Source organism: Sorex fumeus, unplaced genomic scaffold (assembly GCF_029834395.1).
Source record: "Sorex fumeus unplaced genomic scaffold, SorFum_2.1 ptg000072l, whole genome shotgun sequence".
NCBI lineage: Eukaryota > Metazoa > Chordata > Mammalia > Eulipotyphla > Soricidae > Sorex > Sorex fumeus.
In genome coordinates, this window is record NW_026606129.1 from 16,296,056 (window position 1) to 16,316,178 (window position 20,123).

The window sequence follows — 20,123 nt, forward strand, 5'->3', positions numbered from 1 at the left end:
TCCTGCATCTTCTTATATTAACCAAAATCTTTGTATTAATGCCTTCACTGAATACTCCAAAAAAAAAAAAATCACTTCCATGCTTTATCAATATTCCCGGTAATAAAAATAAAGGTAATTAAAGATGGGCAGTAGCATATTGTCTATTGAGAGAAAAAAAAGTCTGCTTTTGGAAACTCACCTTAATGATTTTCATCTTGTGCCTCGGACTTGCTCTGTAAAATACTGCAACCTGTTAAAATACAGGATACACTAAAAACCTTAAATGCGAAGAATATTATAGCAACACATACACATAACAAAGAATAAAATTTTAGTTAAGTTGTATTTAATTTGCCACAAAGGTCAAGCTTGTACTATATGCCCAAATTTTCATTCTTTTGACTTAGACAAAATGCACCGCACAAAATACATAACCCAATGTATGCCATAATTTTTTTATTATTTATTTTATTATGGACCAGCGTATTTTGAATGTTTCCACCCTACCCCAAAGAAGGACCTAAACAATTTTCTTTGTATTGCTTGTTATGAATAATCTGCTAAAAATGATTCAAAAAAGTTTCCTTAGAGAAAAGCATGTGAAGATTGTTGTATCTCACCCTGGAAGCTCTCGTACAAGAGATTACCAATATATAAGATGTCTTTAAAATATTAAATAGTTTTATAGCTGAGGTTGTTTTTTTTTTTTTAACTGGATGGTGACTTTGGGGTCTGGAGGCATCTCTGCAGTATACTGGTCTGTGTTTCTCTCTTCCAAGAGTTTTATTTGTGTGACTCTGGATCCTGGCCGTTAATGAGTTTAGATGGTGCCAGGGGCAGTTCTTGAGAGCCTGACTGCCAGGCCTATGGAAGCACAGGGAGATGGGGGAAGGTTGCCCATTCCTGACTTGCAAGCCTGGAGATTTCAGTCACGGGTCCCGTGTACCTAGGTTTTTCAGTAGATTCACTAATGGGTGAGGCTCGTCTGAGCCTGTGGAGAGCGGCCATGAGCTTGGCGGTGACTGAGTTCTGGAGGTTTCCAGCTGCCATGGCTCAGTTGGGGTGGGAAGGGGTACTCACCCGCCCCATCCCCCAGGGTGTCCCGTGTGAGACAGCCTGGTGTGGGGTCTGGAGGCATCTCTATGATGTATCTTTCATCTATATAATTTTTAATGTTAAAGAAAAAGCTTTATTCTTAAAATATTTTGGAGACAGAGGAAGCAGCTGTTCTTGCATCTACTTCTTCATGACACAACTTAGATGTTTCTCCTCATTCTAGCCTCAAGAGGTGAAAAGAAAAACAACTGCTTCCAAAGAGCCATGGTGGCTTTTTAAAAAGAAATGTTTCAAGCATCTGCTCTCTTCTTCAAGAGGTTAATTCATCAGCCTGTCTTCCACTGTATCTCCAACTCTTCACAGCATCTTATCTCTACAAATCATTTTTGATCTCCTTGCTGATCCTCAGGTCTTCATAAACCCAAGCTAAACATCATCACAATCCCCTGCATCCTGTGTTCTTTCCACCAAACACAACCTTTTAAACAGTTCCCTAGGGGTGAGGCCTTCCACTTTCCATTCTTCATAGAAAAACTCTATCTTCCATGTCCTGTGAGCCTATACTTCCCAGCATTTACTGTTCCAGGCTATGCCCCCCCATCTTCTCCTGCCCTCACAAAACTCAAAGCTTCTGCCTCACTAGCATTCTCTTCACTGGTGAAATCAGTCTACAAACTCTTTTCCCTTCCCTACTCTCCCAAAGGATAACTTCATACTAGATTTTCCTTTTTCAATCTATCCTTTTCTGAAACCTGCCTCACCTGACAACCACCTTGTTTCCCATTTCAAAACAAGTGTGTGTGTGTGTGTGTGTGGGGGGGGGGGGGGGGGCGCACCAATCACCCCAACAGCCCTGGCAGCTGAAAACCTCCAGAACCCAACGGACACCATTCTCAAGGTCAATCTCCATAGGCTTGGGACGAGCTTCATCCATGAGTGAATCTGATGAAAAACTCAGGTATGCAGGTTTTGTGACTGAAACCAGGTGCTCATGGGAAAGGGCGACCTCATCCAATCTCCCATCTTCCGGAAGCCTGGAAGTCGGGCCCACAAACTGTCTCTGGTGCCATATAAGCTCATTAGGCCATGATCCAGAGACTCACAAATCTCAGAATAGATCAACAAGCTAAACAGATGCCTCCGGACCCCCAAATCACCATCATGATAAAAATTTGACTCCAGCTGAATCACCCTAGTTAAAATTTTGGAATTCTTGGAATGACATCCCATACTCTCACCACTGAGGTACTTGGAGTAGCCCACCACAATGGATGGTGAGTAAAGTAGAAGGCAACCAATCTCAATCGAAAAAAAAATTAGGACACAAGGCTCAACCTGTAACAACATGTTAGTAATCTCTTATACAAGGGCTTAATGGCTCCCAGGTGAGACACAACAATCTTCATACATTTTCTTCTAAAAATCTGTGATCATTTTTAGTGGATTATTCATAACAAGAAATACAAAATAAATTATTTAGGGCCTCCAATTAGGACAGGCTTGGGTAGAGGTTGGAAAAATTTGAAATAATGGTGGTGGGAAGGTGCAGTTGCGTTGAAATATTGAATACAATAAATTATTGGAAGCAACTTTATTTTAAAAAATTTTAAAAAGTGTAACTCCAACAGCGGCCAGGATCCAGAGATTATCACACTCAGCATTCGCGGCCGCGCGACATCTTATCATCTCATTCCTAATTCGGTCAAACTGGCAGGCTACCAAATGTAACATGCCCACACGGCAGAGTCTGGCAAACTCCCCGTGGTATACCCAATATGCCAAATACCAGTAACAATGATGGGTCTCATTCTCCTAACCCTGAAAAAGCCTTGAATATGGCACTTTAAAAAAAAAAAAAAAATCTCAGGGCTAGGACGAAGAAGACGTTACTGGCACCTGCTCGAGGCAATCAACGAACAACAGGGTGGTCGTGATCGTGATCGTGATCTGCCATAGAGGCAGAATGGGGATGGGGGTGGGGTGGAAGGAAGGAAATTGGGAACACTGGTGGTGGGAAATGTACACTGGTGAAGGGATGGGTGTTGGAACACTGTATGACTGAAACACAATCATGGACATCTTTGTAAGGGTTTTATCTCACAGTGATTTAATTAAAATCAGAAATAAAAACAAAAACAGTGCTTGCCCTGCATACAGCAGGCAGGCCCTCAGATTCATTGTCCCCTGAGCAGTGTCAGGATGACTCCTGAGAACATAGCCTGGAGCACATCCATAGCATTCTTAGGTGTGGTTCTAAAACAAACAAAACATATAAACAAACACACACATACACACCAAGAAACAAAACAAGGGTCAAGAATCAGTGCACATGCTTTGAATTCTGGAGGTCTGGGTTCATTCCCAGGCACCTTATGGTCTCTAAGCACTGAGCTGGGAATATGCCTGATACCACTGGAGAAGGGAGGGAGCGACACTCTCACACCTCCCACCTCCATTCAGAAAAGAATCTCCACAACATTTATCCCCCATATATTCAGGCACTATCCTTTCCTTTTACTTCAGAGGAACTGAACATGCTCCTAAGTATATCGCATAAATCACCTTAAGATGATTTGGCTAAAAGTTCACCCACACCCATCAATTTTTTACTCAATGCTGCAATCTTACCATCAAGATACAAATAAACTCATACTCTCTTGTTTAAAACAAAAATTAAACAGCCCTTTACAACTCAGTTGCCACCCTTCTCTTCCTCCTCTACTGTCTAACTCTATAGCTATCTCATCACTACAATGAACCCCCCATCCAAAGATCAAAGACACCCTGTCTTCTCCAGGCTTCCCAAACACAGTCCACTCTCCTGAGAGGCAGGTCTTCCTCATTCTCTGATGGCTCCTGTGCAGGTACATACAAGCCTTCCTCAAGTCTGCAGTTCCTAGACGTTCTCTTTAAGATGTCGAAGAGTCTCCTACTTCTTCCTAGTTGATCTCAATCAGTCTTCAGGGCTTCAATTTTATTTATGTATGCATTTCTATCTCTAGTCCCAGACATTCCTTTTGCTGAAATCCAGACTGATGAAACAAATCCATCTTCCTATCAACAATTCCTCTTGGACACCTCAATTCAGATTTAAATGTAAAATTTAATCATCATTAAATAAAGATGAGTTATTTTAATGCAAAGCCCTCATTATTTCCCTTAAAAGCTTTCCTTGGTATTCTATTAATGGCAAAGACACCCTTGCAAGTTGCTTAGGATCTAAAGTTCAAAGTTCTCCATGATTCCTGCTTTTCTAAAGTCACAAACACTCTGACAGAAAATCCTATTGGCACTATCCTCAAATATATACAGATATATTAGCAATGGGTTTAAATATCCCAAGCCAATACAGCTGACCCAACTTTCTTATCTACGCCCTAGTCTAAGACTTCTGAAACTTTTTCCACTCAAAACCCCCTTCTGCCAGAGAAATGTTTACATAATTCTTGGTATACAGGGATATGTATAAAGTATATATACAAATCAAACATTTACTCAACATAGTACCCTCAGTGAGGCCTTCCCTAATTATGTTTACCTACAAAGGTCAATACCCTCCTCACCGTTCTCACCACTTCCATTAACGTTCTTCCCTGCTTTCCCCAGTACTCTAGCAATTTGCTCATCTAACACATCACTGTTACTGTCCTCCTGTTGTTCATCAATTTTCTCAAGCGGGCCCAGTAACGTCTCCTTTGAGAGACTTTGTTGTTACTGTGTTTGACATATCGAATACGTCAGGGTAGCTTGCCAGGCTTTGCCGTGCGGGTGAGATACTCTCGGTAGCTTGCCAGGCTCTCCGAGAGGGGCGGAGGAATCGAACTTGGGTCGACCATGTTGGCTGCGTGCAAGGCAAACACCCTGCCCGCTGTGTTATCACTCCAGCCCAATCTAACACATACATTCCATTATCTTAAATTTTGCTCTAAATCTTCAATTTTCTTTGCACACCAAGTGAGTAATGACTGAACTGAAACCAGCATATGGTCTTTTCCTAGATATTCTTTCCAATTTTAACCCAAGTCTAAATAAAGCCAAAGGATTATTTTCCTAGGTGAAAGACTCAGTCCATTTTACCTGTAATGTTATTACATGACTGACTGACTACCTATAGATCTTCTGGGCAAAGCAATATTAAAAGATTAAGAGAGTATGCAAGAATTACAGGAAGTAAAAAATTTTAATGAATTAATATGACCACCTAATTAATTTTCATATAATTTTTTTGGTGGGGGGGTGGTACACATTCAGCAATATTCAAGGGTCACTCCTGGCTCTGCACTCAGGAACTACTCCTGGTATTGCTCGGGAGACCATATGGAACACTGGGGATTGAACCCAGCTTGGCAGCGTGTAAGGAAATGCCCTACCTGCTGTACTATCACTCCACCATCCTCTTCCTTTTTAAAACAGTTCAAAAATCTATTCAGAAACTAATCAGTGGGGCCTGGGTTCAATTCTCTGCACCCCGTTCATCTCCTGAGCCCTCCTAGGAGTGATCCCAAGTGCAGAGCCAAAAATAAGCCATGAGTACCACCAGATGTGCCCCCCCCAAAAAAAAAACTCATCTACTGTTTTTGTTTGTTTTTTTGGGTCACACCTGGCAATGCACAGGGGTTACTTCTGGCTCTGCACTCAGGAATTACTCCTGGTGGTGCTCGGGGGACCATATGGGATGCTGGGAATCGAACCCAGGTCGGGCACGTGTGCTATTGCTTCAGCCCCCTCAAGTATAACTCTTGTATCACTGAAGAAATTAGTCAAGTAGCAAATAGCACTGAAATATAAAGGATATTCAGCAGAGGCTGCAGGTTTTACAGAATACTTAAATACAAAACTAATTGCAAATACTCAAAAATACTCAAACTGTACATAATGAAATATTGTTCTTGTTTTGTTCTACTTCATTTTTGAACCGCTGCAAACCACAACTTTATAGGCAGTGGGGGTTATCACTGAAAATGGTCATGAGGATGACAAGCCAAGTGGACAGAATGCTCGTTTCTTTTGCACAGAGATCATTTATGAGGCATGTATCCAATACACCTATTACTTAACCTGAGACTTAAGCCTTTCAAAGCTTTTGATATGAATTCAAACATGAAAGAATCTTTCTTGAGACTAAGCAGATCTTAGTGCAAAGCGGAAGACTCAGTATTTTGCAAATGGCACACAATATTACAGAATAAAATCTTTTCTTATATTTTAAGAGAAGGCCAATCATTTCAGGTTAGTAAAAACAGCAAAATTTAGCAGAGATAAGATTTGAAAGGAGATTATGATTAGGAGAAAAAAGGGCAAAATAAAACTACTAATTATATGACAGAGCAAGGATCATATCTAGGGATAATTATATTTTTGCCTGACAAGCTACCTATGACGTATTCGATATGCCAAACACAGTAACAAGTCTCAAAAATGAGACATTACTGGGCCCGCTCGAACAAGTCAATGAACAACGGGAGGACAGTGCTACTAAAATCTTATTTATCTTATAATTATGTGTTTTACAAGCCAGAATAAAGGGAAGAGACACATGAAAGAAAAGCACACTACACCAGTATCGTACCATGGGAGTAGGAGTTAGGGGAAGGAGGACAGTGGGGCCAAAAGAGGGCAGTGGGGGAGAAAATCAGACAAGGAGCAAGTGTAAAGAACATTAGTGAATACAGTGAAAGTCAAGTAAATGTGGGACAGGATCATTCTATGCAGTGTCATTATTTGCAGTCAGTACTCAGAGTTCCTCAGTTCTTTGACTTAATTACTATGTAAGGTGTATCAAGGAAAGAAAGTAATAGAAACCAAAAAGTAGAAAATTTTACAGGAGAACTTAATGGGAAAAAACGGTTCCTGGCATAAAAAAAATCAGTCAGAGATCCGCAAATGCTCCAGGACAGACAAAAAGGCACATAATATATATATATATATATATATATATATATATATATATTTTGAAAAGATGACAAACTATAACCAACCCAAAACTAAATGTGATTATATTACAGGGATTTGGTTATAAATTCAAATGCAAATACAATGGGTACATAACTGCTATAAAAATGAAACAAGAGGTATCCACTTGACAACAGAAAATGTAAGATGAACATAAAATTTTAAGAACGTTTAGTTGAATTCTAGGAAAACTCTAGAAAAACAAAATTCATTTTCCGCACTACCTTCTAATGTCTCTAAGACAAAAGGAAGGGCAAAGCAATATTAGAAGATTAAGAACATATGCAAGAATCATAGAAAGCTAAAAAATATCTTCTTTCTTTTTGGGTCACACCCAACTATACTCAGGGATTTCTCCTGGCTCTGCACTCAGGAATTATTTCTGGTGGTGCTTGGGAGAACATATGGGATGCCGGGGATCCAACCCAAGTTGGTCACGTCCAAGGCAAACGCCCTACCTGCTATACGATAGCTCTGGCACCCTGAAAAACATTTTAATGAATTGATATTATTTGGGTACATATGGAAACCAATTTTAGGCTGGCAATTTTGAAATATTTTGTCTTTAACATTAGGAATAATGATTCAAACTTATCTGGAATAAAAATAACAGGTCAACGCCCGCTCCTCTCTGGAAAGAAAGATGGCGGCCGCACGGGAGCCTTGTGGAAAGCAGGTTTGAGCCGGGGCTGGCGGGAGCGGCAGGGACCTCATGGGAAGGGGGCTTTGTGGGCCGTCCCCCACGCCCCACCGAGGTCGCCAGCTGCCCCCCATGAGCGGCTCTCCGGCACGGCCACGGCCCCGGAGGCACAAGGACTTAGCATAGAGAACCAGCCGCTTGGAGCAGAAAAGCAAATGGACTTGTGTTGAACCGCGCCACCAAGCCTGCCCGGAGGGGAAAGGGCGTTGACCGGCCCGCCCGCTCCTCTCTGGAAAGAAAGATGGCGGCCGCACGGGAGCCTTGTGGAAAGCAGGTTTGAGCCGGGGCTGGCGGGAGCGGCTGGGACCTCATGGGAAGGGGGACTTTGTGGGCCGTCCCCCACGCCCCACCGAGGTCGCCAGCTGCCCCCCACGAGCGGCTCTCCGGCACGGCCACGACTCCAGGGCACAGAAACCAATCTCTTAACTAGCTAACTTTTAGTAGAAATTCTTCCAGGGTCAATAAGTAAAATAGCAGAAATTCAAAACCGCGCGGCCGCGCGACATCATTTTATTCTTAAACCAAGTTGTAGAAAGCAAATCATTTCACAACGCTGTTTCAGCATGTCTGATTGTGGGGGGTGGGTCGTAAACTCTAAACAATAATTGTGCATCTTCTATCGAAATAATCTATCTAGTCAAAGTAGATAGAGTATTAACTAGAACTCATCTGCCTCACAAGAATTGGGAGGGGTGGGAGGTGGGGGTCTATTGGGGTTCGGGGTTAAAAAATGAGTATTGGTAAAGGGAAATGTGTTTGGTATCTACATGACTGAGACCTAAACCCGAAAGCTCTGTAACTTTTCCCACAGTGATTCAATAAATAAATAATTAAAAAAAAAAAATAACAGGTCAAGTATACATACTGGCTGCGGCAGTTGCCCAAATTAAGAGAAATTTGGGGGAAAGACAAAGAGTAGGGGAGGTCCAATTAAGCTCAAATAACTGAAAAAACTCAAAGATACTATCTGGAGGAAAGACTTCAAAAAAACATGAAATAGTAGGGAAAAAGTACTGTTTACAGAATTCCTCTTTAGAGTAGGATGATTTCAATTTTATATTTTTTATTCTCCTTGAAACTGAATGCAGGTATGTGCATAACATGGAAACTTTTATTTGGAAAAGAACAATGATAAAATTTCCCAGGCTGATAACATACTTATAATTTGCTTTTTTCCTACCTTCAGGTAGGTTTTCAAAGCTCACTGGCATTTTTTGTCAGAGAGCCAAAGTGAACTGAAAAAAGTAAACAAAATGAAATGTTAATTAAACCTGCCAGTTTCACTCCTTGCTAGTATCTTTGGAATATGGAAGAAACGGCTGAGCACAAGGCCAGTGGGAAAATATTTAATTGATTGCAGATTTCACATCTATTTACTAATATGCATTCTGACTCAATACCCCTCAGGAAAACTAATCTGAGATTTTTTTTCCCCAGAAATAAACATCAGGAAGAAACGAGGGACAGGAAAAGTCCCATTTAAATACAGAACTTCTGAATTAAAAATAAATACACACACTACTCCCAGGTGGTCTGAAAATAACATTCGTAACTGACAGAGTACGAGAAAGAGAAATGTGATCAATGCAAACATGCATTTCTACAAATACCTACATCCAAAATTTAACAATATAAAGTACAAGCTGTAGAAATATAAACAAAAACTTTTTAAACAGATTATTCACAAATTCACTGTTAAAGGGTCTCATTTAATGTGCTTATCACTGATCCAAACATTTTATGCATGGGTATCTATTCTATAGAAATAATCAGAGATGAGCATAAAATCCTCTGTAGGGCGTTTGCCTTACAAGCAGCCAACATGGCCGACCCGAGTTCGATTCCTCCGCCCCTCTCAGAGAGCCCGGCAAGCTACCGAGAGTATCTCGCCCGCATGGCACAGCCTGGCAAGCTCCCCGTGACGTATTCGATATGCCAAACACAGTAACAACAAGTTTCATGATGGAGACGTTACTGGGCCCGCTCGAGCAAATCGATGAGCAATGGGAGGACCATGACCGTGATAATGACACTCAGTGAATAAACTGTGGAGTCACAGAGACCTACCTGGCTGACATTCCAATGCCACTGACATCATGTAACAATTCTGAGAGTTCAGTCAAGTCTCCCATGTTCTCAAGACTCCTAAGCCATGGGGCAGATCGACAGCACAGTGGGTAAGGCATCTGCCATCCATACGGCTGACCCAGGTTAGATCCCTGGCATTCCATGTGATCCCCCAAGCACCACCACGAGTTATTCCTTAGCACAGAACCAGGAGTAAATCCTGAGCATGGTTGGGTGTGACCCCAAACCAAAAATAAATAAAAGACTCCTAAGCCTCAAATGTAAAAATGTGACTGCCTGTCTCAAAAAAGCAGTTATAGGAGTAAACTGGTAATATACGTAATATTTTCATTGTCTGTACATGGTAAATATTTGCTTCTATTGTTACCCTAAAGGAATATCACTGTATCACTGTCAACCCGTTGTTCATCGATTTACTTGAGCAGGTACCAGTAAGGTCTCCATTCGTCCCAGCCCTGAGATTTTAGCAGTCTCTCCTCACTCGTCTTTCCCAACGGTGCCATACTGGAGGCTCTTTCAGGGTCAGGGGAATGAAACCTGTTATTGTTATTGTTTTTGACATATTGAATATGCCAAGGGTAGCTTGCCAGGCTCTGCCGTGAAAAGGATTATAGGTAGCAAAAAAAAGGAAGCTCAAATTTCAGCAGGGAAAATGATCAATCACGTATCTGCTATGTTTATACATATGAGCTAAGTAAAATACTGAGCAGACATTGAAATTACTTTATATAAATAACTAATAATTTCAAGAAAGTTACATGAGGGCGGCCGCACCGGAGCCTTATGGACAGCAGGTTTGAGCCGCGGGTGGGGGCGGCGGGGACCTCATGGGACGGGGGGCGTTCCGGCCCGTCCTTCACACCCGACCGAGGTCACCAGCTGCCCCTCACGAGCGGCTCTCCAGCATGGCCACGGCCCCGGAAGCACAAGGACTTAGCACAGAAAACCACCCGCTTGGAGCAGAAAAGCAAATGGACTATGTGTTAAACCGCACCAGCATGCCTGCCCGGAGGGGAAAGGGTGTTGACCCACTCCCCGGCTCCTCTCTGGAAAGAAAGATGGCGGCCGCACCAGAGCCTTGTGGACAGCAGGTTTGAGCCGCGGGGGGGGGGGGGGGGGGGGGGGAACCTCATGGGATGGGGGGCGTTCCGTCCCGTCCTTCACGCCCGACCGAGGTCACCAGCTGTCCCCCACGAGCGGCTCTCCAGCACAGCCACGACTCCAGAGTACAGAAACCAATCTCTTAACTATCTAACTTTTAATAGAAATACTTCCAGGGTTAATAAGTAAAATAGCAGAAATCCAGAACCGCGTGCCAGGCGACATCATTTTATTCTTAAACCCAGCTGTAGAAAGCAAATCATTTTCACAGCGCCGTTTCAGCATGTCTGATTGGGGGGGTGGGGGTCGTAAACTCTAAACAATAATGGTGCATCTTCTATCGAAACAATGTATCTAGTCAAAGTAGATAGAGTATTAACTAGAACTCATCTGCCTCACAGGAATTGGGCGGGGTGGGAGGTGGGGTTCTAATGGGGTTCCCAGTTAAAAATAAGTATTGGTAAAGGGAAATGTGTTTGATATTTACATGACTGAGACCTAAACCCGAAAGCTCTGTAACTTTTCCCACAATGATTCAATAAAGAAATAAATTATAAAAAAAAAAAAAAAGAAAGTTACATTAAATGAATGTTGACATTTATCCAGATTTTATTAAGGTAACACTTAAGAAAACATGGTTTGATTTATGTTATCTTCTTGTTGCCATTACTTGTTGAGACCACACCCAGCAGGGCTCTGGGGCCCAGGGCTATTCAAGGGGCAATGAGATCAGATTCAAGGCACTGCATGTGCACAAGTAAGCTATTATTTGACCAACATCCTGGCTACCTGATTTTCTGGAATGTACTGTGTTATCACCCCTGGGTGTTTGAACAATATGACAGGCAATTTGTATTACATCTTCCACTATTCTGTTTCCCAATTTACATAGCATGAACATATAATACTATGAATAAAAAAAATCTAATAAAAAAAAGAACATGCCTTAAGTTGAGATGTGAATACAAAACTTGGAAAAACAAAGCAACAGGAAAGCGAGTATGGTGTTTGCCTTGCACACGTCCAATCAGGTTCGATCCCCTGCATCCTATACAGTCCCCCAAGCACTGCTAGGAGTAATTTCTGAGTGCAGAGCCAGGAATAACCCCTAAGCATAGTGATCCAAAAGCACCGCCCCCCCCAAAAAAAAGAAAGAAAAAGAAAGAATAAATATGAAACTTGCAGCCCTGACTATAAAATAATCAAGACTGTAGTATATTGTATTACTGTCAATGAATGGCAAAGAAAGACTAAAATTCTAAAATGATAAACACTTCTTACACAACGAGAGCCAAGAAATCTGAACTGCCAAAAATTTAAACGCAAGACAGTTGCCTATCTCTTACAGGGTCCTTCCTTAAAGTATCTGAGTATATTCACAAATCCCTAAAAGTATCCCAAGATAGTTAATATCTACTTTTATTCTGCACAAATGATTGTTAGAAAAACATAACAATCAAAAAAAAAGGTAAGAAAAAAGAATTCAACAAGTGGAACTGAATCTTCGTGTATAAAATAATAAATCTAAAGTCACTTCTCAAAACATATACAAAAATGAATTCAAAAAGGATCACAGACTTCAGTGTAAAACCCACAACTACCAGAGACCAGAGAGCTAGCATGGGGGCAGGGTACCTTTCTCACATACAGCCTGACACACGAACCCCAGAGTCCTGCTAGGAGTCATCCCTGACTGCAGGGGCAGATTGAGGTCTGAGTAATACTGGGTGTGGCCCCAAAACAAAGAAAAACAAAAAAAGGGGTGTGTGTGGGGAGTGGGACATGGCAAGCTACCGAGAGTATTCAATATGCCAAATACAGTAACAGGAAGTCTCACAATGGAGACGTTACTGGGCCCGCTTGAGCAAATCGATGAACAACAGGAGGACAGAGAGTAAACAGAGTGTGGGGAGTAACCCAATAGTAACTATCAGCCTTAGCAGGAGGCCTTCCCATTGCTCCCTCTTAGGCCTACCTTTGGTACTATTTGTGAAAGCTGTTGAACATCCATTGCATCCAGTTCTTCTCCGGAAACAGACTGCGAAGTTTTGGAATACAATCCCAGACGACTAGCTAAAATAGAGTGAGAGAAAGGAAACACAACTAAACCCCACTGGTTTTAAAAGGCTGGCCAACATAATGCTCATTGAATATAATGCTCTTTTGAAGTAATAATTTCTACAGCAAGAGATCAGAAAGCAAACGATTACTAAGACACTTTTCCGAATTAGTAAAAGGTATGGAGTCTTCTCCCTGCCTTACTTTCATTTCAATTTAACAATAACATCTTCACAATTTTACCCAACATATCTAAAAGCTGAAACTAAACAATCTGGTTTGGCCTAGAAGTTAAATTTTAATCAACAGGAGAGTGAATTTTCAGGGGTGAACCCAAGGTCAAACAAAATGGTAATGAATACATAGCACTGCACTGTACTGTCCTCCCGTTGTTCATCGATTTGCTCGAGAGGGCCCAGTAACATCTCCATTGTGAGACTTGTTACTGTGTTTGGCATATCAAATACGTCACAGGTAGCTTGCCAGGCTTTGCTGTGTGGGCAAGATACTCTCAGTAGCTTGCCGGGCACTCCAAGAGGGGCGGAGGAATTGAACTCAGGTCAGCCAGGTTGGCCATGTGGAAGGCAAACGCCCTACTAACTGTGCTATCGCTCCGGCCTAAATGAATGTGTCGTGATCAAACTTGTTTATGTTGGAAAAATGGAGATTAGTGGAGAGAAGGTCACTATGGTGGTGGGACTGGTGGTGGATATTGAATGCCTCTAACAAATCCATCAGGAACTACTTAACACTCTCAGGGCTCAGTGAAGGGCAGCAGGTCAAGGCACGGTAGTGTGGCACCTACAAGAATTATAATCAGACCATTTGACTGCTTGAAGCCCGATTCCTAATAAATTCCTTCTACCCAACGCCCCAAATAAGTTTATAAATAAGTGTTCCAAAGGTCCTCTACATATAATCTTCCTGACAAGTTTCTAGAGATATAATAAAATAACACAAACAAACACTGTCCTCCCATTGTTCACTGATTTGCTTGAGCGGACCCAGTAACATCTCCATTGTGAGACTTGTTGTTACTGTGTTTGGCATGCCGAATACGTCACGGGGAGCATGCCAGGCTTTGCCGTACGGGCAAGATACTCTCGGTAGTTTGCCAGGCTCTCTGAGAGGGGCGTCGGAATCAAACTCGGGTAGGTCCGGTCGGCCGCATGCAAGGCAAACGCGCTACCCACTGTGCTATCGCTCCAGCCTAAATGAATATGTGGTGATCAAAAAGTTGTTTATGTTGGAAAAATGGAGATTGGTGGAAGGAAGGTCACTATGGTGGTGGGATTGGTGGTGGATATTGAATGCCTCAACAAATCCATTAGGAACTACTTAACACTCCCAGGGATCAGTGAAGGGCAGCAGGTCAGGGAATGGTAGCGTGGCATCTACAAGAATTATAATAATCAGACCATCTGACTGCTTGAAGCCCGACACCTAATAAATTCCTTCTACCCAGCCCCCCAAATAGAAGTTTATATATACAAATAAGTGTTCAAAAGTTCCTCTACATATAATCTTCCTGACAAGTTTCTAGAGATATAATCCAATAACATAAAAGTGTGAAATTCCTGTTCCAGCTTTTCTTTTTGTTTTAATAAAATATGAAGCAACAAAATTTAGCAAACTACCTAAACTTATTAGTATGGATTACAGTTCACAGGCTCTGAGATTAAATTTCCAATCCATTTTCCCCTGATACTTATAAAAGCATTCATAATAGCATCCAAAATGTACAGGCAGATCTATACCTATGAGACAGAGAAATATAGGCACTGTTTTCTCCCAAATTAGATACAAGTCTACTTTGAAAACTATACTTAAGTTGAATGGAAAACCTAAATTTTGTTTTCTAAGTCATGATCAAATTCTTGTACCTGTCAATATGTGTTTTTAAAATGCCTGTCAGAGAAAGGCTGGGGTAGGAAGGAAACCCGGGACACTGGTGAAGGAAAGTGGAGATTGATGGAGGGGCTGGTGTTAGAACACTGTACATCTGACACTTAAAACATGAATAACTTCATTTACAATAATGTGTTTTATCTGTCAACAAGCAGATTATGAGAATAAAGGAATCATAGATCCTATTTTGAACGAAACAGTAGTTTCATAATGATAGTAACATATTTTCAATGAATAATGAAATTATATATAGAATTTAGAGAGTATGAGGAAAAATGTGAGCCCATTTTCATAGTATAATCTCAAAATTATGTAGAACACCACTTCGGCTATAAAGTTGCACAAAAAGGTGTACGGCTGTGACCAAGGCAAATGACCCAAGGAAGCAGCCCTGTCATACCGATGGCGACTGCAGTCTCCTGGGAATCACCAGTGATCATCTGTATGGACACTCCTGAGGCAATGAGCGTTGCAACAGCTTCTTTCACACCAGTTCTGGGAGGATCTATCATTCCCACCAGGCCAAGGAACATCAGCTGTCCCAGTTCAGGACCAGAAGCCAAAGCAAGAACTTAGGAAATAGCAATAAAATAAAAAAAGAGAATATCAGCCACAAGAACATTAGAAATTTACTTGATAAAAGCTGGAAACAAATATATTTCTTAAACACTAAAGACTGTGCTGTCGAAATTATTACACGCTGGAGCAATAGTACAATGGCAGAGTTTCACCTTGCATGAGGTTAACCAGGGTCCAACTCCTAGCACCCCATATATCTCCCCAACCCCGCCAGGAGTGATCCCTCAGCAGAGAGCCAGGAGTATGTCCTTAGCAGCACAGCCAGGTGTGGCCCCAAAAATCAAACAAGAAAATTGTAACGTGCTAACACATTATTTACCGGTTCTAGATACAGGATTACTTTAAGCTATTAATTTTTTTTTAAGTAAAGAACTGTGAAGCAGAGAAGGCAACTGCGGAGCAAATTGTTTTCGCAGAGTAACCACACATCGCTCTTTTGGACATAAACCACTGGCTCTTAAGAAAGTATGATCAGCTGTTTGGAGAAACTCTAAATTCATCAAAGTTTATAGTGGACTTGAAACAGACCCTGTGAAAATATCTTCTACTAATGCATCTTCATTTCCATTTAAAAAGTTTCGAGAACAGGTTACAGCTTGAAGACTAGGTTAATTAATTACACACAAGCTAGAACAACTTCATACATGACACACCCTAGGGAGTAAATTTACTGTCTTGCATGATTGTTAAAATCACTAATATACCAAATACTTCGGATTCTTTGACTCTTCCTACAACATTAACATTTTCAACTTTGTTCTTTAATAAGAGTCTATAAATGATACCATATCATAAGTACTTTCTTGTCATCCTTGAGTAGTTAGCATAGAGCACAAAGAAATGCCCATTCCCAAGTATTATTTAGCTTATTCTCAGAATACTAGAACTTCTGCTAACTCCCATTTGAATCAAAGGATGACAGTTTCATCTGGGATATTAGCAGATTTAACAAGAAACAAAAAAAACCTTAATGAAGCAAAGACGGAAGAAGATTTGTTCTTCCTCAACAGGAGGCTCTCTGGAGGAGTACAAAGAGCTGGAAGCCAGGGTTTGGAGGTAAATGATTTCTTTCTCCAAAGCATTACATGGCTTACTACTTATGAGATGTGGGCCCCAAAGGCTTTCACCCTGATGGAAGAAGACACTTGACAGCCCTAGGGCTACAAGAGGCAGAGGTCAATGGGTGATGACAATAAGCATCAATTTCTGTGTGAAAAATCCCAAGGAATAAATCAGTTCTTGGTATTCCCAAATAGAGGGGTAGCTTGAGTCTAGAGCAGAGGTTCTCAAACTAATTTGACTATCCCCTTTGCAGAAAAAAAAAAGTTTTTGCCTCTATCAAAAATCAAGGGGCTGGAGCAATAGCACAGCAGATAGGGCATTTGCCTTGCACTCGGCCAACCCAAGTTTGATTCCCAGCATCCCATATGGTTCCCTGACCACCACCAGGGGTAAATTCCCGAGTGCAGAGCCAGGAGTAACCCCTGTGCATCGCCGTGTGTGACCCAAAAAGCACAAAAAAAAAAAATCAACCTATTTAGGCCAGAGTTAATAGTATAGCACGTGGTCGACTCGAGTTCGATCCCCAGTGTTCCATATGGTACCCCAAGCACCTCCAAGAGAAATTCCTGAGTGTAGATCCAGGAGTAATCCCTGAGCACCACTGGGTATGACCCCCCAAAAAAGCCAAAAAAAATCATAAATAAACCCTTCTTTAAGCAAAAAGACAAAAAACACCCCTATGCCTTAACTACTCTGGAGGCTACTCACATCTCTCTGGATGGTACCAGTCTCCTCTGGGGAAAACAAATCTCTAGGTTAGAGCCTGTGTTTATATGTTTGCTGTGCTTTTTTTTTTTTTTAAGGGGGTGGTGTGTGTATGTGTGTGTGTGTGTGGGGGGGGGGGGTGCTGGTTTGAGCCACAATCAGTACTAAGGGATTACTCCTGGCTCTGTGTACAAGGATCACTCCTAGCAGGCTCAGCGAACCATATGAGATGCTGCAGATGAAACTTGGGTCAGTCACCTAACAGTGCCTTACCCGCTGTACTATCTCTCTGGCCCCCTATGTGTTTGCTTCTTGAATACAAATGAAGACATGTTACTGTTTAAGATAAGGGTAGTTAAGCTTTTTTGTGTGGTGGGTTAAGGACCACAACCACACTCACTTTAAGAAAACTGTTTTATATAACTGAGCATAAGTACATTGTTACATTTTGTCTTTCTCATTATGATAGTTTATGGGGAAGGAAATGCAGCGAGAGAAAGAAGAGTGAAAGACAAATATTTGACCAGAATATTCTTTTCCAAAGTCTTACGAAACAGAACCGGCTCTACCAACTCACAAGGTGAAACATGTGGTACATCAAACCACACACAAAGTGCCACAATCCATCAGGGCAGGGAAAAAAAATTAGTCAAAATAGTGTTAAACCTCTGTTCAAAAATTCATGAAAACAGGGCACACACCAGACCTTACAGGACCTTCTTAAGGTCTCTTAGACCCAAGATAACTTTGCAAACCATTTACTATGACTCAATAAAAATAAAAGAACTCAGATCTTAAACAGAATAACTATGAGACTACCTCTCTAAAGGACAGAAGTTTTCACAATCCACAAAATGTTTTAGACCCACAGAAAGTGAGCCATGAATTAGAGCATTATAACAATATGACTTGGCTTCTTTCTCTCAGAAATTCTAGTGCTCGACTTTGATTTTCTCATTAAAAGCAAAAGACACACTTTCAATTTACTGGAGAGAGACAACTTGTCCTCAGTCCCTGCCTCTCCACTCTTATGCCTAATGGCCCAAGGAGACACGGCGGCTGTGGGTCACTGTCCAGTCAACAGCCTTTTAAAGAGGAGAATGTGGACACTTCATCTCTGGTGAAGAGCAAGAGGAGAAAGGTAGCAGGTGAGTAGCAAGTTAGCAACTATCTCAGTCTAAAGAACAAAGTCAAGTTAAAACTTCAATACATCCTTTTTCCGCAGAATTTTTTCCTCTATCAAACATTACTACACATCTGTACAAATAGTCAAGATTTCTTGTTTTGCTAAATTCCCAACCTTTCAAGTTCAGCAGGGCAGTTAGCCAGCTAAAACCCAAAACTTCAGAAACAGCCAGGCTGACTAGATCTGGAATACACCTGGGCAGCTCAGGTGTGAAACGTGACTCCATCTGCAATGGCAAGGCATCGTGTCCTTTCCACCCTACGCCGAGGGGACCTTACCTCTAAGCCCTGCGGAGCCCATCCGCGCCTTCTCTTGCTGGTAAAGATCTCTCTGCGTCTGAGTGAGTGGCACGGTCTGCCCTTTACTGTGGTATGCAGTACAATACTTAATCACCTGTTCGTAAGCACCTTTCATGAAACAAATCTCTGGTCTGTCCTAAGAAGAAAGTAAGCACATAAGCGCCAGTTAATTTCAAACTTCTACTGCCACTGGAGCTCAAAAGCGTAGCACGCTTCTCTCATACTCCCCAGGAAGGTGAGTGAAGCCCAAAACTTTGAGTGGCACATGGAGTCTGAGGCATCACAAGTTCACATGCAGGGAGATTGCTGAACACTCCAGAGAAAATGGATCCACTCCTTACTCTAGCCCCACCCCCTGACAGCAATGGCACAACTAGCCCAGGACAGCTCACACCTAACAAGACAAGCTTACCAGCAGTCCCCACATGGTGGCTACCTGGTTTCTGTAGCAGGTGGATATATGTGTGCGCACAGGCATGCTCCCATGTAATTCTCACAACTGGCTTGTAATGTACTATTACAACTGGCTTGTAATGTACTATTAATAGACTTCCTCTTATTCTTTTTACACGAATATACAAAAACTTACACTGAAAAACTGCAGCTTCCTGACCACAAAACCTTCTCACCCCTAGTTCTAATCCAGAGAGGCAAACTCTCCCCCCCCCCCAGATAAATAGCTCTTCCCTTTGATATTTGTCCCCACATTTTAAAATACATTTGTAATTTTTGAAGACATATATACTTTTGATTATTTCTGAGACACATTCGTGAGTCCTCACTCCTGAGCCAAATGCTATCCACACCAACAATCCCCACACATCCCAGTTCTCCCTGCAGACATGCAGGAGAAATAGATTTCCCTCTCCCTTTTGCCCACTCTACAGTCAGTATGCATCCTGTGTTGGTCAATACACATTAGCAATCTCTGTGAAACTGGAGGGAGCAGCACATACTGGGCGCTATTCTGTCCCTATTATGATGGATGGCAAATACTTACACTAGCAATGTGATCTTTTATTCTACTTTCTAATGGATTCTGATTCCCTGAGTGTATCTGAAATCTACTTAAATACATTTTGTTACCAATTTTGTAATGGTCTTTGGAAATTTTCTTGAGCAGAAATGCATTTTGTCACCAATTTTATAACCTACGTATGTCTCAAACCCCTTTCTCTGCTAGCTTGACTCTGTCTTCCACAATGAGGAGATATTAGAAGTGAAGCAACTGCAGGTGCCGCCTCCTCTCCCTGCCCACCCCCCGGAAGGATGTTGGAAAGACTTGGGTGGTGGTAATAGCTTCTAGTGCAACTGGGGTGAGTTTTTTGGTCCCCCCTACCTCCCACTACTGAAAGAAGGTATGCGGAAGTAAGCTGATTTTATTTTTCTGAAAAGGGGGTATTAGGCCAAAGAAGTTTGGGAACCTCTGATCTAGAAGCTCCATGGG

At 41.8% G+C, this 20,123-nt stretch overlaps 1 protein-coding gene across 2 annotated transcripts in view; it reads right to left on the bottom strand.

Moving 5' to 3' along the window:
* ATP2C1 (ATPase secretory pathway Ca2+ transporting 1) overlaps nucleotides 1-20,123 on the bottom strand; it is a 137,496-nt gene that overhangs the window by 9,884 nt on the left and 107,489 nt on the right. For both annotated transcript variants that reach the window (XM_056128962.1, XM_056128963.1), the window contains exons 17-20: nucleotides 18,656-18,812; nucleotides 15,246-15,416; nucleotides 12,855-12,952; nucleotides 182-232 (exon numbers count right to left, since the gene is read on the bottom strand). In XM_056128962.1, the coding sequence (XP_055984937.1) occupies nucleotides 182-232; nucleotides 12,855-12,952; nucleotides 15,246-15,416; nucleotides 18,656-18,812 (477 nt within the window). The remainder of the gene's footprint in view (nucleotides 1-181; nucleotides 233-12,854; nucleotides 12,953-15,245; nucleotides 15,417-18,655; nucleotides 18,813-20,123) is intronic.